This window comes from Neurospora tetrasperma, assembly GCF_000213175.1.
Source record: "Neurospora tetrasperma FGSC 2508 unplaced genomic scaffold NEUTE1scaffold_81, whole genome shotgun sequence".
NCBI classification, from domain to species: Eukaryota; Fungi; Ascomycota; class Sordariomycetes; order Sordariales; family Sordariaceae; genus Neurospora; species Neurospora tetrasperma.
The window spans coordinates 5,696,721-5,722,789 of NW_009799179.1; the positions used below are offsets into that span (position 1 = coordinate 5,696,721).

Consider the following 26,069-nt stretch of genomic DNA (forward strand, 5'->3'; position numbering starts at 1 on the left):
TGGGCCCAGGAACCTCCGAGTCCAGTCGCGCGCATAGAGCTTCATGATACAGTGGATCGCGTTCTCCCCAACTTGTCTGATTTAGAAGTAAGCATTCATATCATGCGAAGTCCAATCACTTGGATAGGCGTGCAAGATGTCCTGAGATGATGGCTGGGAATAGCCGGCAGCCATGCTCGGGATGTCCACGTTCGCGAAAAGTGATTCAGTGAATGTGGGTTTTGAGTAGGCGTCGGTGGTGGGAGGATACAAGATGAAGTCTCCAGGGACATTATTGCAGTTACTCATGGCAAAATCGTGATCCTCAAAGCCATCATCAACCTCCCCCAATGAAGTAGGGGGCGTGAAAAGCATCGTGTTTCCTTGCCCAATGGGGGAAATATGGGCGGGATGTGGCTGGCAGAGGTCGGGCGCGGTGTACGCGCCGAGATGCTGTCCCATGTCTTTAAGGTAGAAGGGAGAAATGACTTGGTTGGGCAGTTGCATAGTCGCACCGTAGATGTCATCAATGAGCGTGAATTCGTTGAGATCTTGATACGCAGAATTGTGGTCCATGCCAGAATCCGGTGATGGAGTGCCGTTGTCAATGGGTGAATAGTCAAGCTCAAGCTGCTGCGGGATGGTGTTGAAGTTGAACTCGGGAACATATGCAGGGAACTCGATGTTGGTCTGGTACAGCCCAGCGTTCCAATCATCGGAGGGAGTGGCGATGCTCATACTGCGGTCGCTCGAAGGGGTACCAATGTTCTGCAGCTGGGGAGTGGGGTGGCCGGAATCGGGCCCCAAGCTGGGAAGCGTACTGGGCTTCTTGCCATTGGTTTTGGTCCTAACGTACGTCCAGCCATGGGCCTTTTCCATATGCTGCTTGCAGTTGGACTCGCGCTTGGACTTGTAGGGGCAAGGCTTGAAGAGGCACTCGTACATAGGTGGGGCTGAGGAGTGCTTGTCGTTGTGATGACGATCCATTTCCTTCTCGGTGGGCCAGCCGTACTCGTGGTACTTGCATGTCTTGACCGGGCACTTCCATGGTCTAGAATGTGTCTTCTCGTGCTTGGTCAGGTCACAAGGGCGCTTGAACTCCTTGTTGCAACCAGGCTCGCGGCATCTCTTCGGCGCCAGCTCCTCAGGGCTGGCGTTCTTCTTCCGGCGAGCCATGGAGCGCATAACCTCCTCTTCATCCAGGGCCTCTTCGCTTTGGGAGCGCTTGAAGTTTACCGGGGTTTCTGGCGCCTTATCACAAAGGTCCACAGGCAATCCAGTAGCCAAGGAGATGGCCTGTCCGTTCTTCTTCACGCGGACCAGTTCCGAAAGCCTGCCGTTGATGTGAGGGCCACCGTGTATCTTGATTTGATCAGTGCTAAAGTAAACGTCAGCGCAAGCCGCACAGTTGCAGGAGAAGAGAGAATCGTACGGATCAATATCCATGTCATTGGCGCCTTCCTTGGTCTTGTTGCTTTCCGCGATCTGCCGGGCATAGTTATAGAATTGATCAACGAGATCAACAAAATAACCGCTAGTGTAGGGGAGATCGCGAGGGCGAGTCAGCTCGCGGTCGCCAAGGTGCTGGACAGTTGCCTGGAGGCAGTCGATTGTCGTCAGACAGAAATCGAGGTATGAGCCTGCAGCTTTGGTCCTCTCCTTTGACAGTAGCGCACGGTAAGTATTCATCCTAACATCCAAGGGATCCTTAAATTCGCTTACCGGAGCCACGAGGATCAAAGTCTTCTCAAGATCTCTTAGGCACAAGATCTCCTTGTCCTGGATCTTTTTGGGACACTCAAGCACAAGCGAGTGAAACTCTTTCAAATTCGGCTTTGCAAGCAGAGGCTTCAAAATGTATTCAACGATGCGGTTGGTAGCACGGTCCCCAAGGCCCGGAAGATCAGGTGTTGATGCTGCGCGGGCGGTAGCGGATCTGGCGACAGCCGAAGTCCTCGTCGTCTTGGCCTTGGAAGAGGCATCCTTCTCGGAAGTAGAAGCAATCGAGCTTCCTAGACCGCTGTCTGAATCGTGGTGCCGAGACGAACGGCGTGTCCGTGGACGGAGCATCCGGCGCTCAGGCTCAACCTCCTTGGGCATGATAGGCGAATCCAAGTTTCTTTCAAGCAGCCCACGAGGCGGAGGAATACACTTGTCACTACGACTAGCCGAGGCAAAGGTGTCATTTGAAGAGGCCAATTGCCTCTCGATCGCATCCAGAGCTAAGGCAACGCGGCGGCAGCGGGAGTCGATAACATCGTCCAAGTTGGTGTGGGAGCGGCGAGGGAGCGACGGCGGGACGAAGACGCGCTCAGAAGAATCCCCCGAGGCTGGAGTAGTGGGAGAGTGGAAGGTAGCTCCCTTTTGTAGGAGCATGTTCGTCTTGAGGGTCAATCCACCCGCCGGTCTCCTGCGAGGGTTCGACATGTTTGCTGAGTTGTGTGGAGTTGATGGGCTATGTTGTCGACTGTTTTCTCTGGTCAGTCCATGAACTCTCGAAAACTTGCAAAGTAAGGAGGGGCATGGGAGACCGAGGACGTCGTGTGAGTCACAGGGAATGGCAGTATGCTACACCGGATGTATCATAACGACGTCCCACACTTTGCTTTACCCCTATCAAGACGAGGCAGGACAGGATTGGCCAAGGACTGTGGAGGTAGATGTCGGGGCGGGATAGATGCCAGCAGGCGGGTTTTATCTTACTTTGATGAGATGGCACGAGCTGACAAATACCTGGCAGCCCGGCGACTTTGACCTGAGTCTGAGATATCTTGGAATCCCGGACGTCAAGGCTGGTTGTTGGGTTGAGGCGCTGGCGATAGGATCACGATAGCAGGCGATGGAGGCGGCGATCGAAACAGGAGAAAGATGGATCGTGGAGAAAGGTGCGGTAGCGTAGAGTAGTGGAATTGGAAAGAAACCTAGAAAGGGTTGGGTATCGGGTTGGTATTCAGGCTTGGTATCAATAGCAGGCTGTGTTTGCTGTACTTGGCTAACACGTCGGGTATGTCGTTCAAACTGTGGTGAATGGGGATAATAGCAGTGATCGAGTCTAGTCCGGATGACCCGGGGCAGAACACCGGACGAAAGCAACAGGCAGGAAAGACCTGGGTAGAGTAAAAGGGTTCAAAGGAGGATGCTGTGGTGGATGGCGAGGGAGGAAAATGGATCGTGAACGGGAAGCGAAACTGACGGTCACAGAGTCGAAGCTGGGGAGAGGATGGGTGATGAGAAATGGAGAATGGAGCGAGGCCGAACGTTGCTGCCTGCTGACGGACTAGGGTCCGGGTGGGTCAAGCGGCGCAGCTCCACGCTAGCGTCCCCGCCATTGGATGGAAGTGGTTGAGCGCGGATCCTTCTTTTTGCTCTTGCCCACGCCAACACCTGTGCTTGGGCTTTTTGCCTTGGGGTGTTCACGGTGCCAATGCCACACTCGATCTCTTTTTATGGCAACCCCTCTATCACTCTCGCTCTCGAGTCTGTCTTCCCTTCTCGTTGGCACTGCTGCACCTCCCGCTTTTCTGTTACAGAGGCTGTTTGCTGCGGCGTTGGTTATGGTATGGAAATGCCACTTAAGCGATGTTAAAGCGAGACATTGACGGCAATATATCCGCTGTGCTTACTCTGCCGACCAACAGCCAATTGCATTCAAGCAAGCATCTCAGCTCCACCGCAGTGTGTCCCTTGATTATCCGATGACCAACCCACAAACCCATGTCAGCCCTGTCTGGATGCACCTCATTTCGGGACCACACGCGTCTCCCGGAAGTCTTCCACTAGCAAAGCCAATCTTCGCAACGAAGACTTTTGGCAGGGCTATCAGGTACTGTACAAGACCTGGGAAAGTCGGCAATCGGCATGCGAACGATGCCAACAGTGAGCACTTCTACGCTTATTCACACCTCACCTTCCAACCAAGAGCAGCCAAGATCTCCTGATGCAGTCGACTTCTTTGTCTGCTGCCCGTTTGTCATTCTGAATTTTCTGTTACTGGGGACGCGTTCGACAACAAACGCTCAAAGGAAACCAGGATTCTGTTGCTAATGGCGACCGGCCGAGCTCCTGAACACGTAGACAATTGGACGGCGGAATTCTGGGACATCCCTTTTCCCCCACGGCCACTTATCTATCCATAACCCACATCCTCCCAAGCAAAGAGAAGGTGAAGGCGGCGCAGGACATCGCCGCAATCAGTGTTGCAACAGTGACTACAGTTGTCAATGGGTTCCAGGCATGTTCTGGCGACTTCAGCCCTGTAAGATATCCAGGAGTGTCGGTTGTGAGAATGCGCAGCATATGCGCGCGCTCCTAGTGTACATTGTGGTGTAACATCGCGAGTGTCTTGCTGGCTGTCTGGTAAACCCCAGGCGCTGAGCCACCGCGATAGGCGGGCACGAAAGTCGGCGTACCACATCATGATAGGACGCCGGGTCCGCCCTTGTGAGAAGTTCCGAGTCTGATTTGCTGACGGGCCAAATTTCTTAGTGCCATCCAAACATGGAACGTTTGTTGTCTGCGCAATGGATATGGTATCATGCAAATCTACCCCACTCCCCAGTAGAACTTTGCATATCCCTTTAACTGCTCAAATGTATCATTTTTGCCAAGACCGGGGAAGACTTGCAGTACTTCGTGACTTTTCCGCCGCAGCCAAGCAGCGCGGATCAGGTATCCATGCAAAAGATCGGCAATGCGAAAAGTGTCCTTTTCGCTAATAAAACCAATAATTCTACATTAGCCTTTAGAGTATTAGGATAGAGGGATATAATCCTTTTGTCGAATGCAAATATTATAAGATTTGTGCCTGTTGTGTTGAGGTTTGAAAAAAAAAATCGTGTTTTCGTTTTGTGCGCGACGAGGGTGATCCTATTGGTTGACTGGTCTCCATACCTGAAGTGCTACAAAAGTTGGCGAAATTCAGGTATCTGCATGGGTGCAGATGTAAAGGTGGATAAAATACGGCCAACCGATTGTCCACTTTTTGGTCTTGGCGAAAATGATACATTTGAGCAGTTAAAGGGATCGATACCTGGAGCTACACTGACAGGGGTGAAACTGGGCCCCCAATCTGAGCCGCTGCTGCGTCTCGAACCCTTTGCCCCCAGCCTGAAAGATGAAGAGGACAGATTGATTCACAGACGACCATTATCGTACTGCTTTCCACTTTTCTTCTCGTTATTGTCGTTACTGTGAGCCTTCTGTGACAAGATGCTCTCTGTCTAAACCCAGACATTGGGTATGGCATTCAGCATTTTCAATATGTAGTCCTGGGGCTATCCCCAGACCAGCTATCTTGAAAATGCTGAACTACCCAGCTTCTATCTCTTGGATGATCTAGAGGCCGCACGCCGCGGTGAGCCAAGTCGTGAAGCTTATTGGTAGTGTACAAGAACGACGTGTGCGCAAGCTTCTCCCCTTTATGATCTAGTAACTCCACCATGATGATACCCCACCGAGCACCCTTCAGCCCTATGGACTATCATCGAGTCAGACTTCACGACACATGTAGGACACTAACTGAAGGCCCTGACATCCGGTCTACTTACATACGCATCTACAGCAGGACAAATTATCCTTACAGCCGTCCGGCTGACACTCGAAGGTGCGGTCTATGCACCTGGTGGATAAAAGCTACAATTTCGCTGGGATTCCTGGGCTTCTTCTCAACCACAACAATCATATTACCTAAAATTCATCACTTTCTTGTTGGAGACACCTCTGCCAGGATTGAAGAAGAAAAGGTTCAATTCTTGCAGTTTTCCAGCTCGGGCCAGTGACAAAGACGGATTCTTGCAGAAGGGTAGCCCGGCAGAGGTGTACAGCCGATGTATACGTATGTTGTCAAATGCACGTGCCGCAAAGACTTGAGCCCTCCGTTTTCAGCTGACAGAACTTAGTCGCATCATCAGTACATTCGAGGCACCTCTAAGCATTGCAGACTGCTCCAATTTCTTCCCAAACACAAACTCTGACGCACCTAATACGTAGATTCTGTCAGTTAGGCCCTGTTCGCCGATAACAAAGGGCTTGAGTCTTTTCGGTACGTTCACCACTAACAAGCCGCTTGCAGAGGTCTGAGAGCGTGTGTATTTAGAGGTATGGACGATAGAGAGTCTAAAGAACTGGAAACCTCCAGATACACATTCTGGCAACCGAATTCAGCCCCATAGTTCCTTATCAATCCCGCAAGGCTTGGATCTCGTCAACCGGAGATCATGGTCTAGCATTACTTTGTCTGAATATCCCTGTCCGTGATTGAGACTGTTGGATATCGCATGAGAAATAAACGTCTCACACACGGTAGCAACGGTAGGGGAGAGCACGGGGTTCGTCATTGGTTGACGTTACAGGACATCGACTATATGCACCTATTGTGGTTATCCCGACGAACCACTTACTTGCTCTCGGCTTTGGACTACGACCAAGTGAATCAAACGACGCATCAAACGACTGATCTAACTCTCAGGCAGCTATATTTTTCGACTGGTGGAAGTGTTCATCACCAGACTCTGGAAGCGAAGAAAGGCACTGATCAAATGGGGGTGGAGAACGTACCCAGATTGTGAACCGTGGACATTGGCGAAACTGAGTGTACCAATGCTTCCGTCTAGGTCTGCTCTTTATTTTCCTTCGTCTCCGCCTAGAATGACAACATAGAGAAAGCTTCTCGAGTTGTAATCTAGTCGGCATTGCACCGATGTCAGCATTTGGGGGCCATTCCGCCTGAACCCTTGAACATTGGGCTTATACGGCTCTTTACATCTCTGTTGAACTCCTCAACAGGCAGCATTTGTAGTGCTTCACTGTACAGCCCGTAGGAGCCTGAGCGCTTGACGCTCCTGTGCCTAATTTGTTGTTTGCTTTCGGGCTTTGTTCGGTCTTGTTTACGCTGCTTCTACTCTAGGACAGTCTAACCATAACTCTTGGTTGTTAATGTAACCTTTCTCTAGACCGCATTCTCTAACATGCAGCCGCGCATCTGGCAGACCATGCATTGACTGTGTTTGACATTGTGAAGGATATTATATAGCTTCTTCCAGTGAGAGGAGATTAAAAACCAGGCGCCAATTTGGCTCACCAGTTTCACGCCTTCGGCGGCTTCTTCATATTTAGGTGCTTTGTGTTAGGACCAGGGGAAAAACCAAGTCCAACCTGCTAGTGATTTTTGGACGGGTTTATCTTTTACGGCCTTGGTAAGTTTCATTTTCGCCCAAACGTTCGTAGGCGAAGTAGAAGGAGACGAGCTTAAGGTGATGTGGGATGACTGAATTGATGGGCGCTATGAAAGGACCTAGATCATGGATTACATCAAGAATAGCAACTTTGCTGACAGAGTTGTTTGTTTCACAACTGCCCTTGAGCATCTGTCAACAGCTACCGATGATAAAGAAATATGTCCAGGTCAAAGACCCGTGCCGCTCTAAGACGACGGACATTTTTATAAGTGAACAATTTTTTGTCGTCATTACGATTTCTTGTAGAAGAAAAGTGAGATGTTATACTCTAAATGTGCGTTTTTTTCCATTGTTCGATTTGCTTTTCCGTGGATTGTGCATCCGATGTTTCAAAGAGGTTCCAAGTCAGCCTCTAGGTTCCTATGACACTTCACCACCATTGTTCTTTCTCAAACGTACGCCCCTTAACAGGTACGAGGACATTTTGACGCTACTGATAGGACAGAGGATGTGCGCAAGACAAACGTACCTAATCCTGATCGACTAAGATAAGTACCTTCACATAAAAACATATCCGCCAAACATTCCAGGTTCGTATACAATACTTCTTAACCCTCAACCACTTGAATTCGAATGCTCGTAAATCCATAAAAGAATGATTCGGCACGTCATAGAGTGCATGCGGAAATACTAGTTGCAGGTTAACAGCCATTCAAAGATATGGTATGAGGTGCACGCCGTTACCCAAGTTCCGCCACGTTGGGCGTGTTACTGGGAAGAGACGCCCATGGTAGCCTGAAGCAAGTGAAAAGAAATGCACAAGCGAGCCAGCGAGTTATCACCGCTTCCCACCACATCTGACGTTTTTCGTGATTGCAATATTAGGTTCCCGATCCACTCGGATCGCATCCTTTCGCTCGGTCGAGCGTACCACTCGAAGAACCGAAGGACTTCACACAGGGTTTCGACATTGCTGAAACCGAACAAGCAACGTACGAGGCATACTCTGCCGCCTTTTACACCAGTTCCGATGTCGAAAGGCAGACAAAAAAAGCAGATCACACAAACGACTCATCAGATTTCCAGAGCTTCTAGCTCTCTTCATCTTCCTCTCCATCCTCTGCTCACTTGCCATCCTCCTCATCTTTCTCCTCCTCCATCATTTTCTCCTCACCATCCACAGTTCACCCTCACTACCTCTCCCCCAAAACTGGCCTCTCCACCCTAAACCGCATTCGCACCCATCTCTGTCTCCCGCCTGATTTTCCACCGTCGCATTTGATCGTCCATCTTCTCAGGCGATGGGAAGGAACTCGAACCACTGTAGCAGAGAAACATGCGGAACTGGCCGCACAAGCTAACGCATTGGACTGAAGTGGAGTAGCATAGGAAGAACCGGTAGAGTTTCTTCCCTATGAGGAAGAGGATGTGCTGAATCCGTGGGCGCAAGCTCAGAGGGATATGGAAAACAAGGGGTTAAGGATATCGGAGAATATGGGGTAGGTAGGAGTTGCCCAAGTCAAGGACATGCATGGGGTGAAGGTGACGTGGGATCAACGAAAGACGGAGGAGGAATAAGGTCGTAGGTACCTACCTCTACACATACGAACCGCCTGGGTCATCCAGAGTGGGGCCAGAGTACCCCACTATCTCCCGTCATAGCACATCACCAGTGGGTCTGTTCAACTCGCACCTGCTTCTTGAATTCAAGTCTTGCGCTCTCTTGGCTCTCTTTCTCATCGAGATGCGCACACGAACTGGAAGTTATGCCTTACCGTACACCTACATATGTGAGGACTTCCGAAGACGGTAAAACGGCAGGCGCGGTGCAGCACTTTGAACTCACCAATGCGGCGGCCTATTGGCCACAATGACCGGACCGTTGTCGTCATCGATATTGACTTCTGCCTCTTCCAGCAACAGGCCCATACGTCATAGGCACAGGTAAAGTAAACAAAAGAAGCTGAAGCTCCCGAAATGATTCATGAACACACATTTTCAATTATCTGAATCACTTCAACTCTCTGCAATCACCTAATCACAGGCAAATAATTAAAGAACCCAAGCCGAAAGCCTTAGCTGAACCACCAATATCTGGAAAAGAAACATTCAAAAATGACAGACAAGGGACAATTCGAGAAGGGTGAGTTTCTTCCATGAGCATTGACTTGATGCGTCGCTGCAACGAACATGCTCTGACACACTCGGGTTTTTCGACAACAGGCCACAACATCCCGGTCACTCATCAGAGCTTCCCCGGCAAGGAGACCGCGATGCCGAAGCCGCAGCCCCTGTGGGATGAGATTCCTACCGCTGACGGGAAGAGCCAGAAGTACCGCGCTGCCGGAAAACTCAAGGGCAAGAAGGCTCTCATCACCGGAGGGGACTCTGGCATTGGGCGCGCGAGCGCCATCCTCTTTGCCATGGAGGGAGCCGACTCAGTCATCGCATATCTTCCCGAGGAGGAGGAGGATGCGCAGGAAACCAAGAGAAGGGTTGAGGCGTACGGTCAGAAGTGCCATTTGGTGTCTACGGATCTCCGCGACAGGGAAAACTGCAAGAAACTGGTTGATGAGGCTGTCAAGATCTTCAATGGCCAAATCGACATCCTTTTCAACAACGCTGCCTACCAGATGGTAGTCGATGACATTAAGGATCTGTCAGAAGACCAGTGGATCAACACCTTCAACACCAACATTCACCCCTACTTCTACCTGGCCAAGTATTCTTTGCCATACATGAAGCGCGGAAGCACTATTATCAACAACGCCAGCATCAACGCCTACATCGGTCGTCCCGACCTTCTCGATTACACATCCACCAAGGGCGCAATCGTGGCCTTCACTCGCGGTCTGAGCAATCAGCAGGCTGGAAACGGCATCCGCGTCAATGCTGTTGCCCCCGGACCCGTTTGGACACCTCTCATCCCATCAACTATGAAGAAAGAGAACCAGGAGCAGTTCGGATCCACACCCTTGGGTCGTCCTGCTCAGCCTAGTGAGGTTGCTACTGCAGTTGTCTTCTTGGCCAGCGAGGATAGCAGCGCTTTCAGTGGGCAAACGTTGCACCCCAACATGGGAACTGTCGTCAGCGGTTAAGTCAATAACGGCGGTTAGTCACGAAGAGAGGTTTCGGATGAGTCGACGTTGCATTATCACAGGCTGTGGTTCATGAGGAAGGGTGGATAAGACATCCTGAACGACACGGAACTCAACTGTTCGAGGAAGAGCAGACGGAATAAGAAAGGTATCAGCATTCACAGCGAGACCTCTTGATGGTTTCGGTCTTGTTCAACTCCCATCTGGGATCCACATCGATGCATACTCAAAACATCCAATTGGTATTGCCCTCGGACAGTGAAGAGTACCAACAATTTTCATTCACTACGATCTTAAAAGACCATGGGCTGGCCCAATCAATAGAAGGTTTATTTAATACCACTGCTGTTTTGACTCTGTTTTTACTAGGATATGACAGCCAATATGACCACTGCGCAATCCCACCAACACATGTCATATGTTTTCAGCATGCTAATTTATGCACCTTTCCCAGCCGTGATCAATATAGGTATACCCGTATTGGTTGCACTTCTTACAGTTCCGACATTCAAATACCTGCTTGCCAGGAAGATGAGTCTTGCAAGAGAATATGCGCCTTTGAGTGGAGGTGTGGCCGATACAGCACACTATCAAGACCGGAATGGTGACGCAACAGAGGCATCGACAAGGGCCTTTGTAGATTTCCGTTCCATGCTCACACTTTGGTTAGGAGTGCTGACAAATTTGGGAGCATCCATTACGGTCAAACTGATACCTGTCTTGAACTCTCGAGACTCCAGGGCGATCTTTGTCGACATATCCAAGCTCTCGTCATGGGAAGAGATTCTGTTAGCTGTATGTACCATCATATCCAGGCCAGCACTACCAAGTTCGGGCAAGGATCAATGAGTTTAACTCAGTTGTCCAGGGACTCTTATGTTTACAGTGCGCCTTTCTTCCGCCCAAGAATGACTACCATACAAGGTTTCGTATGACTATCCTCGGCTTGGTCTCTTCATTGCTGCTGACAGGCTTGCTGTCCTTCAACCATGGCTTCCAAGTGATTGGGTTGCTCATCGGAAGGGAAATCAGCAGCAAGATCTCGGCATTTCTACATGGGATCCAACTTTTGTCAGTTTTCGTGGTGGCGGTGGCCTTCGCTTCGTTTCCTCGACGCCCAGATATCTTCCATAAGCAACAGGTTGTTGACCAGCAAAAGGCGGTGTCACTCCTATCTCTACTATCATTCTCCTGGAACCTTAACATTTTCAATGCCGCCAAAGAAAGGCAACTGGAACCCGCCGATCTGCCCAGGTTGGAGTTCATCACGCGTTCGCAAAACATACAGAAGAATTTTACCGAGAACATAAAGCCGGGTCGTTTCTGGCAACAATTGTTCAGATTTTATGTGCGCGACCTGGCACGTCAATGGGCCTTGGCCTTGTTCATTGCCATCTTGTCGATATTTCCCCAGCTTGTACTCTACAGCTTCCTTTCCAAGATCGAAAAGGGAACCCAACATTCGCCCAAAGATCCCATGTTGCTAGTCTGGGCACTTGCTTTGTTTCTCACACAAACACTGCAAGTTGGTGCCACGAATTGGCTGAAATGGATTACTGAAAGCCGAATGGATATTCCCCTTGAGTCGTTGGTGCAGACTCTGGTGTTCGCCAAAGCTCTCAGGCAATACGCAGGACAAGACAGTGATGGGTCCTCGAAATTATCCGGGCAGAATGGGAGCGCAAATGGTAACGGTCAGCCGGGCACTATCCTTAAAACCAAAAAGAGGAGGGATGGGGAGATGGGACAATCGGCCTACAACCTATTGAAGGTTGACAGGTGAGTGACATGCGCCTTCCAGTTACCATCGATCTACACAGAGTGCTTCAGTTCTGACGCTCCAGTCAATGTAGTTCCCGCGTCACCAGTTTTTGTCAGTGCAACAGCGACTTGCCCATGGCCGCTTTCAAGCTAGCTCTTGCAAGCGCCTTCCTTATCCGTTTGATGGGATGGCTCCCTGTCCTCTCCGGGCTTACCGCCGCGAGTCTGACCATTCCTCTCAATCTCCACCTGCCACGAAAGCAACGAGATCAGAACTTTGGTTTGATGCGAGTCCGAGATTACAAAGCGCATTTGCTGGCCGAGGCGCTATTGGGAATGCGCCAGATCCGGTACTCGGCCCTTGAGGACTTCTGGGAGGACAAGATCCTGGCAAGCAGAGACGACGAGCTCAAGCAGTATTGGAGAGTGGCACTCGGGAAATGCCTAATCTTCTTGACTGTTAATTTTGCACCATTGTTATTAGCCAGCGTTGCCTTCACGGTCTATGTATGGCAGCAAGGATCCCATATCAAAGCTTCAGTCATCTTCACCGCCCTCGGCTTGTTTGACCAGCTGGACGACGCAGTGTCACTTCTACGAAAGGTACAGGTCAACCTACTTGAAGCATGGGCAAGTGTCTCGAGACTGGACAAGTACTTTGGCCGTCTGGACAAGCAAGTGGTCACTAAGCCAGGGAGTCTGATCGCTTTCGAGGACGCTACTGTAGCTTGGCCCCGACCTGAAGATACTGACGAAGTCGGCGATGCTCAAGCACCACCTCGAGGAGCACATACCATGCTCAAAGATATCAACGTGAAGTTCCCGCCCGGTGAGCTCAGTGTCATTGCGGGCAAAACTGGTTCGGGCAAAAGTCTACTGCTCGCTGCAATTTTAGGCGAAGTTAAGCTCATAGCGGGTGACATCTACGTTCCTTCTGCCCCGGAGCCTAGCGAAGACGAAAATATTTCGGACCAAGACTGGATCATACCCTCCCTGACGTGCTTTGTATCCCAGACTCCATGGATTGAAAGCGGCACAGTCAGGGACAACGTTCTCTTTGGCCTCAAGTTCGACCACCTCCGCTACCGCAAGGTTCTCTGCGCTTGCGCCCTTAAGAAGGATCTGCAGCTTTTGGCTGACGGTGACCAAACAGAAGTTGGACCCAGAGGCGTTTCGCTGTCCGGCGGACAAAGATGGAGAATAGCCCTCGCCCGCGCCCTATATTCGCGAGCCGGCATCATCGTGATGGATGATATCCTGAGCGCTGTGGATACGCATGTGAGCAGGCTCATCGTGGGGGAGGCATTGACGGGAGAGTTAGCCGTCGGAAGGACAAGAATTCTTGCGACTCATCATGTCGATCTTGTTCGCCCGTACGCGAGCTGTCTGGTGCGTCTGAGTAGCGGACGCCTCAAGTCTGTCGTGTACAAGGCTCCCGAAAGCCAGAACATAAGACCTGCCACATCAATGCTCGAACCTGGGAGCCTAACGTGGACTCGGCCTGATGGTAACGGAGCAGCCTCGTCCTCCAGTTCGACCGCGAGGGTTACAGAAAGCAGACAAACTGGCGAGGAGAAGAGAGCTGCTGGATGGGTCAAATGGGACGTGTACAAGGCATATTATGAGGCCAGTGGTGGTGCCCTGAACTGGGCTCTAGGCATGGCCGTGCTCTTTCTTGGTCACGTTCTGGGTATTATTCGTACATGGAGTCTCAAGGAACTTGCTCAAAGGGCGTCATCCGTTGAAGCAAATTCACAGACATCGTCTACAACCCAGTATCATCAAACATACTGGCAAGCGACTTTTGGATACGTTTCTGGCCAACATATGCCTTGGAGTTCTAAGCTCTGTATTCGCTTTTGTAAGTTCCGGGACAAGGATACAAACCATGCTAAAGAAGTGTAACTAACTCGATGTCATAGGGATCTCGACATATGTTCTAGTTTGCTTCCTCGTTGGTGCGTCCCAACTCATCCGCGATATTGCCTTCACTCTCATCGGAATGCGAGCTTCCAAGAAGCTATTTGAACAGCTCACACATACGATCCTCCGTGCGCCTATCCGATGGATTGAAACTGTACCAGCGGGCCGTGTATTAAACCGCTTCAATTCGGACATGTCAGTCGTCGACAAACCGCTGGCCACCCCGACGTTTACGTTCCTACAAGCAGCCCTACTACTGATGATCATCGTCGTGACATGGTATGTAGTACCCATCGCCTTTTGTTGCATGATGTAATGTTTCACAGACAGAATGGGTTCAGCTAACCTGTCCTACACAGTTCCTCCGTCTCGCTATACGTCCTCTTCTTTGTCATACTCCTTTTTGCCCTCTACGTTTATATTGCAAACTACTTCATATACGTCGCCAGAGAGGTCAAGCGCCTCAAGTCCGTCTCCAACTCCCCAATCTACGACCAGTTCAGCTCCGTGCTGTCCGGATTAACGACCATTCGCGGCTTTCAATGCACTCAATCGTACACCAACAACCTGTACCAATTGATTGACGTCAACAGCTCCGCAAACTGGGCACAGCAACTCTTGAAGAGATGGATGGGTTTTCGCATGGGCATGCTCGGCGCCGTCTTCGTCACCATCGTGGCCAGTGTCGTAGCACTGGGTGGTGTAGGCGCTGCGCTCGCAGGATTCAGCTTGTCTTTTGCCTTCCGTTACACTTCCGCGCTAACATCTTTACTAGAGGCCGTGGCAGCGCTAGAATTGGGGTTTAGCTCCTGCGAGAGGGTGTTGGAGTACATCGAGGTTGAACGTGAAAGCGAACAAGGTCTGGACGCCCCTGCAGCCTGGCCAGCGGATGGGAACATCGAAGTCGAAAATCTCACGGCCTCGTATGCCTGCGATCTTCCTCCTGTCTTGTCCGATCTCAGCTTGACCGTTGGAGCCGGCGAGCGGGTTGGGATTGTTGGCCGGTCGGGCGCTGGCAAGTCGACGCTTGCCTCTGTTCTTTTCCGTCTTCTTGAACCCAGCAGAGGCTCGGTCCGCATTGACGGCCTCGATATTTCGACATTGAAGCTAACGCAGCTGCGAAAAAGTCTCGTCATTATCCCCCAAGATCCATTCCTCTTCTCGTACGCATATGAAATTGACTTGTTACACCTTTTGATGTGGATACTGATGCATTCCGTCAATAGAGGCACCCTACGTTCCAATCTAGACATCGAAGGCCGTCTAGATGATACAGAGATATACGACGCCCTACGAAGTGTCAACCTAATCGGTTCAACCTACAACAACCAGAGTTACCCACCATCTTTTTACACTCCGGTCATGGGACCCAGCACGGCCGTCTCTACCCACCCAAACACGGCTTCCACCACACCGCTCCTGGCACCGATTGTTGTCCCCCAAACCGTTGACTTCACCGTCGAGCCCGCGGCCGAAGAAGTCGACATGTTCGACGACATCCACACATTGGGTGACAACCGCGTCCAAATCACCCCTTTCGTTCTCGACACCAGCGACATTGACCCCCTCAACCTCCTCACTTTTGAGTCACATCCCGAAAATCCAACACCCCTCACCTCCATCCTCGAAGTCGAACAAACTCCCACATCCGAGCCCGCACACATACTCGAACCCTCACCAACAGAAGAAGAGCCCATATCCCCACCTCCCGTAACCCTTCCAGCCCCTCTGCTCCCTCTTCCCCCCTCCCCAGCCATCTCCGCCACAACCACAGCTACCAACGATGCCGCCCCCGATAGCCACCGCATCAACCCTTTCACCAACCTCTCCCACCCCATCATCACAGGCGGGTCCAACCTCTCGCAGGGCCAGCGACAGCTCGTCTGCCTCGCGCGCGCTTTGCTTACCCGCCCCAAGATCATGGTTCTGGATGAGGCCACGTCGGCCATTGACCAAGCGACCGACGCGGCCATCCAGCGTTCGCTGCGCAAGTGCGTTAAGAGTACCGGCACCACGGTGCTGGTGATTGCCCATCGGCTGTCGACGGTGGCCGACTTTGATAAAGTCCTAGTGTTGGACAAGGGGCGGGTGGTGGAGTTTGGGGCGCCGCGAGAGCTGGTGAGGAGGGGGATCGAGAGGGATAGGGAGAGGCATAGACAGGATGATGGTGGTCATGGTGGTGGCGCTAGTGATCACGGTGAGAGGCTAGCGGAAAGAAGTATTGGTAGTAATGACTATTTTGGTGATGACGAATGTTCGGAGGAGAACAGGGAAGATGCAGATACGAGTACGTTTTGGGGGCTGGTGAAGAAGAGTACGGAACGGGATAGGTTGGTGGAGATGATTCTGGGGGAAGATCACTAAAGCCAGCAAGAAGCCTCATACAAAGGCACCCGCGCAGTTGGGCAAAGTAGAGGTTGGGAAGGAAAAAAAACACGAGAAGGAAACTAAGCGAAAGTCAGATTAAATGGTATCTGATGAGGCTGGGCGGAAATTACCATGGAATTAGCGATGCCATTAAAGCCTTGCAAGGTTGAATGCAATAGAATTTTCGCAACTAACTAATGATTGAATGTCATAATGGCAATAGAGGGTATTACGCTAGACATTACATAATGTCTATGTTAAGAATCTTGATATCCTCCACTGGCTTGTCCTTATGTGTCTTGACGTTCTCGATGCGATGAATGACATCCAAACCTTGGACACCGCGACCAAAGATCGTGTGCTTGTTGTCAAGCCATGGCTGTTCTCCAGGTTAGTATTGAGTCCTACCGGTATGGGAGCATGTGAGCTTGGTTGGCTTACCGTTTTTTCTGTCGTAATGAAGAACTGACTCCCGTTAGTATTGGGACCAGCATTCGCCATGCTGACTGTATAAGGTTTGTCGTGCTTCAAGCTGCTAAATTCGTCCTCAAATTCCTTGCCCCATATACTCTCGCCGCCTGTTCCGTCGCCGAGAGGGTCGCCACCTTGAATCATGAACTTCCGTATCACACGGTGGAAGATGGTGTTGTTATAATAGCCACGTTTGGCATGCGTAACAAAGTTCTCCACAGCCTTGGGAGCGGCATCCGGGAAAAGCCTGATGTGAATGTCGCCGTAGGTGGTATGAATAACGGCTGACGTCCCTGTCTCGGCCGCCTTCTTCTGTTCTACCTTCTTTGGCCCTCCCAACACGGTTGGTTTCTCGTTCTGGACGTCTCTGGTCGACTTGGAGATTTCTTTATCATTCGTGAACATGTAGAAGCGTACCTTGCCCACGCCGGTCGCTATTAGCATTGGGTCTCTCGTTTCCGATTCCTGTAGAAGTGGATTGGCAGATGCGGCCATGGCAACTGTTGTCACGCCCTTTTTCTGAGGCTGACCTTGGTAAATGGCCAGAGAAAGGGGCCTGAATCCTTCCTCCTTGCCATATACCTTAGCGACCTGATTGGTGTAGGTATTGAGAACTTTGATACCCAGGTAGGAGCCGTAGAGGATGAAGTGTCCTGATTCGTCAAAGACTACATTGAACTTATTCCGTAGTGCCGGCGACTCAATTTCCCTTTCTTGCGCGATGCGGCGGCCGAACTCTACGGCGTCGAGCTTCTGTAGTGCAGTACCAGCCTGCTGCATTTCCTCCACGACCTTGAGAGATTCGTCGTATGTGCGTTGTAGTTTCCCGGAAGCAAAGTCGAAGATGCGGATCTTCCGATCTGGGAAAGAGACAGTGACAAATCGGCTGCCGTCAGGAGACAGTGCGAGGGAGGTTGGTACAGCCTTTGCCTTCTTGAACTCGAACAGATTTGTGGCGCTCTTGAACTTGAAGACCGATTCGGGTTTTCCGTAGGAACCACTCGGCTGCCAATATTCCACCATGCCGCCGTCATCCGCCGATACCACGCAGTCAAATCTGTCGTTGAAAGCCATGATTCCTACTGGACTCCGGTGTAATCCACTGATGGTATGGAAAGGCTTTTCTTGCTGACCACGTCCGTCATAAAGATGAATGACGGGCTTTTCCTCCTCGGAAACTGCTAGGATGGGCAAAGGGGCACCCTTTCGGTGCACCCAGCAGACACATGCTGGTACGTAGTCGAGTTGAAGAACGGCGAGAAGATCGAAGGCATTGACGTCGAACAGCTTGATGGTCTTGTCGGCACCGGCTGTAGCAAAGCTGCGGCCATCTTGACTTACAGAAACAGACTTGATTTCGCCGAGATGAGCCTTGTATTCCTTGACGAACTCGAGTTCTCCGGTAACCTTCTTCCAGAACTTGACAACGCCGTCTATCGAAGTGGTGATCAAGAAGTCGGTGATGGGTGTCATGGTGAGGAACGTCAATTGTTCCTTGTGCATCAAGGACTTGGAATACCGGGCGGACTTGGGCATGGCCTTTAAGTACAGCTTCTCGTAGGGAAGAACGCGGCGCTTCTTCTTGGGCGCCTCGGCCGAGGGCAGCTGGGGGCCCATATCATCGTCGGAGGAGCTATCTGCATGGCAACGTGCCGTTGTCAGCTCCTGGGATCCAGGATGGTTGCGAGGGGCAATTCGGGTGACAGAAAAAGGTGAACATCACTTACCATCTCCAGAACCGTCCTGTGCAACGCCCTCTGTGAATTCTTCATGCGTGCGCTTGTTCGACTTGACGTCATTTTCTGGTTTATTCGATTCCATCTTGACTTTTGGGCGACAGAGTTCTTGGGGGAAGACTTCGATCAAATACCGGAGCGGTTTGAGTTTGGGTGCGGAGTATCATGAAGAGACTCGGTAGATGATTGCGCCTGAATATGATGGTGGATGTGGTCGTGGTGCAAAGAGGCGTGAAGATTAGATGGGACGGGATACTGTCGCGACATGGACCACACCATAAACTATCTGGGCGCAGATCGGCGGTTCCTGCGTGTCCTGCGACGGTTCCCGGCGGGAGGTTTAAAGTGGAGACTCTGATTGAATTCTCCAGGGTAGGTGAGCCAAATGCAATTGAAAACGTCGAAAGCTAGTGAGTGCATGAGACCGGCACGATCGGTCATCGATCGCCTTACCTAGCACGTGAAAGCAGGTTTTCTGCGTTTTCGTTCCCTTTCGTTTTTTCCGAAGCTGAGGCCTGTCTTCTATCTCTTTGCTCGAACAGTTACACTTTGTCTTTCGCTCAAGACGTCCTTCAAACATCGATCGCAAGTTACACTCGTTCTCTAATTCTTCGTTTTACCACCACCCATATTCTGTTCGCCATCGCGCCCGCAACCATGACAATGCATCCCTTGCAGCGTGTCGCTTCTCCATCGCGGGGCCTTTCCGCCCTTATACATATGCTGGGCATGGTGTCTTTCATGACGAGCTTCAGCTACCTGCACTTGTTTCCGCGGGAACTTCATCTGGGATTCGGAGGAGCTTTCAAGTTCCTGACCATTATTGGCCTAGGTCTAGCACTTGTCACGTTTGCAGTTGCCTTGCTTGCGGATCTAATCTTGAGCCCGAGCCTGTTCAGAATCAAGAATGTCCTCTCGGTCTGTTCTGCGCCCTTGGCCGTGCTCATAAGCACCCTTTACTGGGGCATTTGTGCAATTAATAAGAACCTGGTTGTGCCGCCCGACATGGCCATTCCCGTTCTCCCAGATGTGTACGAAAAACTTACCGTAGCCTATCTGCTGTATGTCTGACTGGTGCAAGTGGTGCTGTGGCTAACAAAACCCCAACAGAGGATTCCATGCCATGCCGGCTATCATGCTGACGCTGGACTTGATGTTCCTGAGCCCCCCTTGGACGGTCAAGGGATATGGTGCTATGACCATCAGTACGACCATAGCATTTTTTTACTGGGGCTGGGTGGAACTCTGCTTTTCTAAGAACGGATGGTAAGAACGACGGACACGAAGCAGAGACCAGGCGGTAAAACCGCACACAATTCCGACACCCTCGAGATTTACCAAAATGTCTAACTGTTTTGCTAGGTATCCGTACCCGATCTTCGATATCCTCAACACCTGGCAACGAGTCTTGCTGTTCACCTTTTCGGCGCTGTTGATGACAGGTAGCACAATGGCTTTGAAGTGGGTTTATGGCAAGATCAACAGCATCGAGAAGTTCAAGAAAGATGCTCTGCGCCCTCTCAAAGACGAGTGATGATCCGGGTATTCAACAGTCTTACCAATGCAAATCTAGAGTTGGCTATTGACCGTTTGCCATCCATCCATCGTCATGTTCCTGACTGTTGTTACAAGTATTGGGTTCTAATTGAACTCCGGTTGCGTTTCGTTTGTCAAGGAAGTCGACATTTTGAGACCTGGGAATGCAATAAGACAGTCAAGATATGAATGTTGATAGAGGTACCCTGCATTCGTTGTGAACAATCAGTTATGGGTGTGAAGAACAAACATGTACTTACCTTGCAAGAGCGCGCACCCCGGTGCTCAAGCTCCGAAACCCGGACCGAGTGGATCCCCCGCCAAGTGTCGAAGGCCACCTGCATTTGGCTTCGTCACCCGAGCTTGCCCGGAGCATACACTACTAGGTATGTAGGTACCTCTATGTTCCATCCTACGGTTAACGATATCACAGGCAAAGCTGTGTTCCCTTTACTTCGGAGGCTGAGAACAAGCAAGGCCAACCACATGCATGCGAACCGTCGGGTGCTCTTGCATGGAACTTTTTTTGCCGCCTAGAATCCTTCCATATTCCTTCCACAACTGTTCCATGATGACGGACCATCCACTGCATGGGCCCGGGCCAATTGTCTCTCTGCAAGAGGATGAAGGATCACCATTTCGTGAGCATGAGCCATTATAAGGAATATTGTGAATATGTTCTCTAGATATCACTCGCCCTTAAACGAGAGCTCACCATTCGGGGTTTTGCCGTTGGTTCACAGGAGAGGAAGCGGTTGGATATGAATTGCTCCGTGTCTGACTCTTACATCGTCTTTGCCCTGTTGGAGCTACTAGGTACACTACTTTCCGTCCAGTACCAATGCCCATGTCTGTGCTTTGATCTATTACATACGGATATTCGTGTGTCTCTCTTACCACGTACTCACACCTTGATGCCCTCATCCTCCATTACATCTCGTGATTTTCCTGTCAATTTTTTTTTTTTTTTTTTTTTTTTTTTTTTTTTTTTTTTTTTGCAATAAAATAAATGAGACTCTGTTGACGTTGCACACGACTTCCATGACGGAAATACCCCCGGTCTCTTGTGTCGATAGCTTGAACTTTTTTGGTTCCTTGATCGGCCTGTCTCTTGCTTTGACCCCTTCACGCAGCTGGCCCACAATGGATAGGGCGTTCCAAGGTACGGCGACCCTTAGCGCTGCCAACAGTCTTGGGTACCGCTACTTGCGCCCCGCCTCACCAGCACCGCACTTGCATTAGGATCCTCTCCAACCACGAGTATCAGATACCTGTTGAGAGGAGTGTGGTGTCATTGCAGGCTCCTGGTTGCCCCTCCTACAAATTTTAAGGTTCCGTACCCAACATGCATTGGACTGGACGGGAGCTGTCAAGTCCCTTTGCCGCCACCACGGCAGCGCCGAGAAAGGAAAATAGGTTCTCCCCCCCACAAACCTGGCTTGTTCCGTCCTTTGACTCATAACGAATATTTGTCTTAAAATCATTTAGTTAAAAGTCGAAGGGTCCTCTTTAGTTCCCGCTCTCATCTACTGTTTTGCACATAGCTTGTTCCACGGCACATAGAAGTCACAAGTCCTCAACATGTCGGTACGTCATGTCCACTTAGACAGAGCCCCACGCCTACCAATGTTGTGTTTAGGTTGGATTGACTCACATGTCGAATCTTTAAGCAACATTTCTACATTGAGAACCGCAACGTCGGCAATCAGGCCGAAAGCGAGGATTGGCGCAGTAAGTATCAATCTCTTTGATTCAGATGTGGAATATTCGCAATCCATTACGCCCGGGGCTCCCTGCTTACTGTTAATCCTTAATCCAGTTCGCGGCTACAACCCGCTGACCCCTCCCGACCTGCTCCAACATGAGATCCCCCAGACCGCTGAATCGAAACAAACCGTCATCAATGGCCGCAAGGAGGTGGTCGCCGTTGTCAATGGCACCGACGAGAAGGAGAGGTTACTAGTAGTCATCGGTCCCTGCTCCATCCACGATCCCAAGGCCGCACTCGAGTACTGCGATCTACTGCTCAAGGAGAAGGAGAAGCACAAGGATGAGCTGTTGATCGTCATGCGATCCTACCTCGAAAAGCCCCGGACGACCGTTGGCTGGAAGGGCCTGATCAACGACCCCGATATCGACAACAGCTTCCAGATCAACAAGGGCTTGCGCCTGAGCAGACAGTTGTTCGTCGACCTCACCTCCAAGGGCATGCCCCTCGCCAGCGAGATGTTGGATACCATCAGCCCGCAATTCCTTGCCGATCTGTTGAGTGTCGGCGCTGTCGGTGCTCGCACCACCGAAAGCCAGCTCCACCGCGAGTTGGCCAGTGGCCTCAGTTTCCCCGTAGGCTTCAAGAACGGCACTGACGGTACCCTGGGTGTTGCCATTGATGCTATTGGCGCTGTCAGACATCCCCATCACTTCTTGTCCGTCACCAAGCCCGGTGTCGTTGCCATCGTCGGAACCGTTGGCAACGAGGACTGCTTCGTCATCCTCCGTGGCGGTACCAAGGGCACCAATTACGATGCGAAGAGCATCGCCGAGGCCAAGGCTGCGCTGGAGAAGAGCGGCTTGCGCCAGCGCCTCATGATTGACTGCAGCCACGGCAACTCGAATAAGAACCACAAGAACCAGCCCAAGGTCGCTGCGGAGATTGCGCAACAACTTGAGAACGGTGAGACTGGTATCATGGGTGTCATGATTGAGAGCAACATCAACGAGGGTAAGTCTTTTTTTTTTTTTTTTTTTTATTGGGGGCATATAACTGTCTAGATTTGAAGCTGGTCGCTAACACAACGTACAGGTAACCAGAAGGTGCCCGAGGAAGGCAAGTGCGGCCTCAAGTACGGTGTCAGTATCACTGATGCTTGTATTGGCTGGGAAGATACTGTCGCCACTCTCGACACGCTTGCGCAGGCCGTCAAAAAGAGGAGAGAAGTCCTGAGCAAGAACGCCACTGCCTAAGTCATGCCAATTCCTGGACTTGTTTGCTTTATGGTTTATGGGTCATTTGATAGGGGTTCACGAACCCTAAGTGAGGGATACCGAATATATACTGGCGCGGGGATGGGAACACAAAAGTTGACATTTCTGCATGTGGTGTGTTTTGATAAAGAGCGTGTATTAATGCATCTTGGGAAATGGCTGTCGAGACAATAGAAGATGGTAAAAGATGGAGCGGGTCTGGATCTCAAAACGAAACAATTACCTTGATTTCTTTCAGTGATAATCTCCAGGATCGTCCATGTTCGACTACAGTTTTGCGTTGCCTTTTGTTTGGATGCGATTGTGGTGATGTGTTGGTGTGAAGCGTGATATCCGTGGTGACCAAATCTGAGCTTCACCTGCGATTACGGAGCCACGGCATAGGTATGTATGTGTGATACATAGCTTTAAACCTGGCTTTCCTTGGCAGCTTTTCCTCGGCTGGGTCCGGTCACGCTGGGTCGCCGTGTGAGCTGAAAGACAGAAGGGGCGGGCGGCGGGCGGCGAGAGCTTGGACATTTATGATTTCCATGGGGCGATGCTGGCTGATGCTGATGCTGATACTGATGCTGATACTGATGCTGATCCTGATCCTGATGCCCAGCTCCCAGCTGTGCCCAGTTGGATTAGTTGCTTGTGAAACTTCCACTTGCAGGTCGGGATTGGGCTCGCTGAGGTGTCTACCTTACTGAGCAAGGTAGTCTCAAAAAGCGCTGAGGCCCGCGGGCAGAATGAGGTAAATTAGTGCGGAAAATCCATCGGCCGGGGCCGAGGGGAAGTGTAAAAGCTCGAAAGGCTGCACGGTGATTGGCCCAGCCAATCAGATGGCGAGTGTTCCTAAGATTCCCGAAATTCAAGAAACCTACGGTCCTACCTACGACGCTACGTGAAGAGAATCGACCGACCTTGCACCTGGACGGACCTCCTCGACCTCCCGCCCGCCAGACCTGATACTGTCACCGACATTGCCAACCCAATTGGCCTTGTCCCCCGAACCCGCGATACTTTTCTAAAGCTTCGCTCAGCTTGCCCACCATGCTGGCGAGGACCTGCCTGCGCTCGACGCGCACCTTTGCCAGCGCGAAAAATGGCGCCTTCAAATTTGCCAAGGTTCGTCTCGATTGCTTCGACAACTCTTTCGTCCTCGTCTCTCTGCCCCTCCAAACAACAGATCTCGGCCGCATCGCCACTCGAATGGCTGGGCCTGGGCCGGCTTGAGCTACCGTCAACCTACTGCGAGCTCCCTGTCCGGGGCCCAGTTGCCCGACCATCCCCGCCCCGGCCGAGCCATCCTGTCTTGTCTCCTTCACACTCTCGCGCTCCTCGAGGAAAGCTAACGGACGTGCCCGGCAGCGTTCGGCTTCCACCCAGAGCTCCGGCGCCGCTGCCGAGTCTCCCCTCCGCCTGAACATTGCTGCCGCCGCTGCCACCGCCGTCGCCGCCGGCTCGATCGCCTGGTACTACCATCTCTATGGATCCGCTTCCGCCATGACTCCGGCTGAGGAAGGGTGAGTTCCCTACGATCGATCCGACCATCCGCCCCGCTCTAGCCGCTGGACCGAGGTCTGCCTCATGTGTTCTGAGGCATATACGACCGAGCTCGACTATAGGCATGAATCTGGGCATGGAGTGACTCGAAGCTTACCGTTGACGCAGTCTCCATGCTACCAAGTACCCCTGGGTCCACGAACAGTGGCTCAAGACCTTTGACCACCAAGCGTAAGCAACCACCCCTATCCAGCCCAGTCGAGGCCGCGCCTCCCCTTCAAAATGACTATCTGGCTCATGACTTTGTTTTTGCCCGACTGCAGTCTTCGCAGAGGTTTCCAGGTGTACCGTGAGGTCTGCGCCTCGTGCCACTCTCTCAGCAGAGTCCCCTACCGCGCTCTTGTCGGCACCATCTTGACCGTCGATGAGGCCAAGGCTCTTGCCGAAGAGAACGAGTACGACACCGAGCCCAACGACCAGGGCGAGATCGAGAAGCGCCCCGGCAAGCTTTCCGACTACCTCCCCGATCCCTACAAGAACGATGAGGCCGCCCGTTTCGCCAACAACGGTGCCCTTCCTCCCGATCTCAGCTTGATTGTCAAGGCCCGCCACGGTGGCTGCGACTACATCTTCTCCCTCCTTACCGGCTATCCCGATGAGCCTCCCGCTGGCGCTTCCGTTGGCGCCGGCCTTAACTTCAACCCCTACTTCCCCGGTACCGGTATCGCCATGGCCCGTGTCCTCTACGACGGCCTCGTCGACTACGAGGATGGCACCCCCGCCTCCACCTCCCAGATGGCCAAGGATGTTGTTGAGTTCCTCAACTGGGCTGCTGAGCCCGAGATGGACGACCGCAAGCGCATGGGTATGAAGGTTCTGGTTGTCACCTCTGTGCTCTTCGCCTTGAGCGTCTATGTTAAGCGTTACAAGTGGGCTTGGCTCAAGTCGAGGAAGATCGTCTACGATCCCCCCAAGGAGTCCACCACCCGCCACTAATTTAGCATTGCCACAACGAAGGGCAAAGTCATGACATTCACACAATAACCGTTGTGAGACGTGCGTGATTTTCCTTGTCTTTTTCTGTGTATGTATCAATACTATTGCTGCCCAAAATTTGCTCCCCCATGTTCCTTTTGCGCATCGGTCAGAAAGAGCAAAACAAAAAGGAATGGGCAGGGGCGAGATCGGTAACCATGGGCAATGCGGAGATGTGCGGGCGTGTGGGTTGAACATGAAGATGGTCGTAGAGTGTATAAATCAAATTTTCTGGTCTCAAATACAACATAGACGTTATTGCCTGTGTCAGACAGGGTATGATGGTATGGGTATGACGGTCAAGCTGAACTTGCATGTGAGTGGATCAGGATACGGATATTACGACATGGGCATTTGAACGGATGCCAAAGAGTAAAAGCCATTTCCCTGTCGGCTACATCATCATGTACGCCTTTAACTTCGAGAGTAGTTGAGATATAGTATGAGCTTCGAAAGCCTTGACGTTTCTCGATTGGCAATCTCTCTTTCACCGAATCACGGTAAATGTCAGCACG

General features: G+C 51.4%; 8 protein-coding genes across 8 annotated transcripts; 6 read left to right on the forward strand and 2 right to left on the reverse strand.

The window, feature by feature from the left end:
- Window positions 1-81: 81 nt before the first annotated feature.
- On the reverse strand, window positions 82-2,406 carry NEUTE1DRAFT_105772 (uncharacterized protein; the record flags this gene model as incomplete). The annotated part of the gene is made up of 3 exons (XM_009858134.1): window positions 82-1,357; window positions 1,412-1,575; window positions 1,702-2,406. The coding sequence occupies 3 exons, from the start codon at window positions 2,404-2,406 to the stop codon at window positions 82-84; spliced, it is 2,145 nt and encodes a 714-aa protein (XP_009856436.1).
- A 6,793-nt stretch (window positions 2,407-9,199) lies between these two features.
- NEUTE1DRAFT_126248 (uncharacterized protein) lies at window positions 9,200-10,587 on the forward strand (the record flags this gene model as incomplete). Its single annotated transcript, XM_009858135.1, has 2 exons — window positions 9,200-9,297; window positions 9,378-10,587. 2 exons carry the CDS (start codon window positions 9,270-9,272, stop codon window positions 10,250-10,252), a joined length of 903 nt encoding a protein of 300 aa, XP_009856437.1.
- Window positions 10,588-12,148: 1,561 nt separating this feature from the next.
- Window positions 12,149-16,300, forward strand: NEUTE1DRAFT_126249 (uncharacterized protein; the record flags this gene model as incomplete). Its single annotated transcript, XM_009858137.1, has 3 exons — window positions 12,149-13,874; window positions 13,936-14,215; window positions 14,296-16,300. 3 exons carry the CDS (start codon window positions 12,149-12,151, stop codon window positions 16,298-16,300), a joined length of 4,011 nt encoding a protein of 1,336 aa, XP_009856439.1.
- A 166-nt stretch (window positions 16,301-16,466) lies between these two features.
- Window positions 16,467-18,701, reverse strand: NEUTE1DRAFT_72817 (uncharacterized protein; the record flags this gene model as incomplete). Its single annotated transcript, XM_009858138.1, has 3 exons — window positions 16,467-16,682; window positions 16,745-18,411; window positions 18,502-18,701. 3 exons carry the CDS (start codon window positions 18,593-18,595, stop codon window positions 16,545-16,547), a joined length of 1,899 nt encoding a protein of 632 aa, XP_009856440.1.
- Window positions 18,702-19,173: 472 nt separating this feature from the next.
- On the forward strand, window positions 19,174-20,044 carry NEUTE1DRAFT_51857 (uncharacterized protein; the record flags this gene model as incomplete). Its single annotated transcript, XM_009857199.1, has 3 exons — window positions 19,174-19,541; window positions 19,621-19,776; window positions 19,873-20,044. 3 exons carry the CDS (start codon window positions 19,174-19,176, stop codon window positions 20,042-20,044), a joined length of 696 nt encoding a protein of 231 aa, XP_009855501.1.
- Window positions 20,045-20,296: 252 nt separating this feature from the next.
- On the forward strand, window positions 20,297-20,908 carry NEUTE1DRAFT_105777 (uncharacterized protein; the record flags this gene model as incomplete). The annotated part of the gene is made up of 4 exons (XM_009858139.1): window positions 20,297-20,432; window positions 20,486-20,550; window positions 20,584-20,653; window positions 20,883-20,908. The coding sequence occupies 4 exons, from the start codon at window positions 20,297-20,299 to the stop codon at window positions 20,906-20,908; spliced, it is 297 nt and encodes a 98-aa protein (XP_009856441.1).
- A 610-nt stretch (window positions 20,909-21,518) lies between these two features.
- Window positions 21,519-23,422, forward strand: NEUTE1DRAFT_72822 (DAHP synthase; the record flags this gene model as incomplete). Its single annotated transcript, XM_009858140.1, has 4 exons — window positions 21,519-21,633; window positions 21,717-21,777; window positions 21,866-22,768; window positions 22,850-23,422. 4 exons carry the CDS (start codon window positions 21,628-21,630, stop codon window positions 23,008-23,010), a joined length of 1,131 nt encoding a protein of 376 aa, XP_009856442.1.
- Window positions 23,423-23,928: 506 nt separating this feature from the next.
- NEUTE1DRAFT_72823 (cytochrome c1, mitochondrial precursor) lies at window positions 23,929-25,838 on the forward strand (the record flags this gene model as incomplete). Its single annotated transcript, XM_009858141.1, has 4 exons — window positions 23,929-24,141; window positions 24,385-24,539; window positions 24,688-24,750; window positions 24,843-25,838. The coding sequence occupies 4 exons, from the start codon at window positions 24,067-24,069 to the stop codon at window positions 25,513-25,515; spliced, it is 966 nt and encodes a 321-aa protein (XP_009856443.1).
- Between the last annotated feature and the right edge of the window lie 231 nt (window positions 25,839-26,069).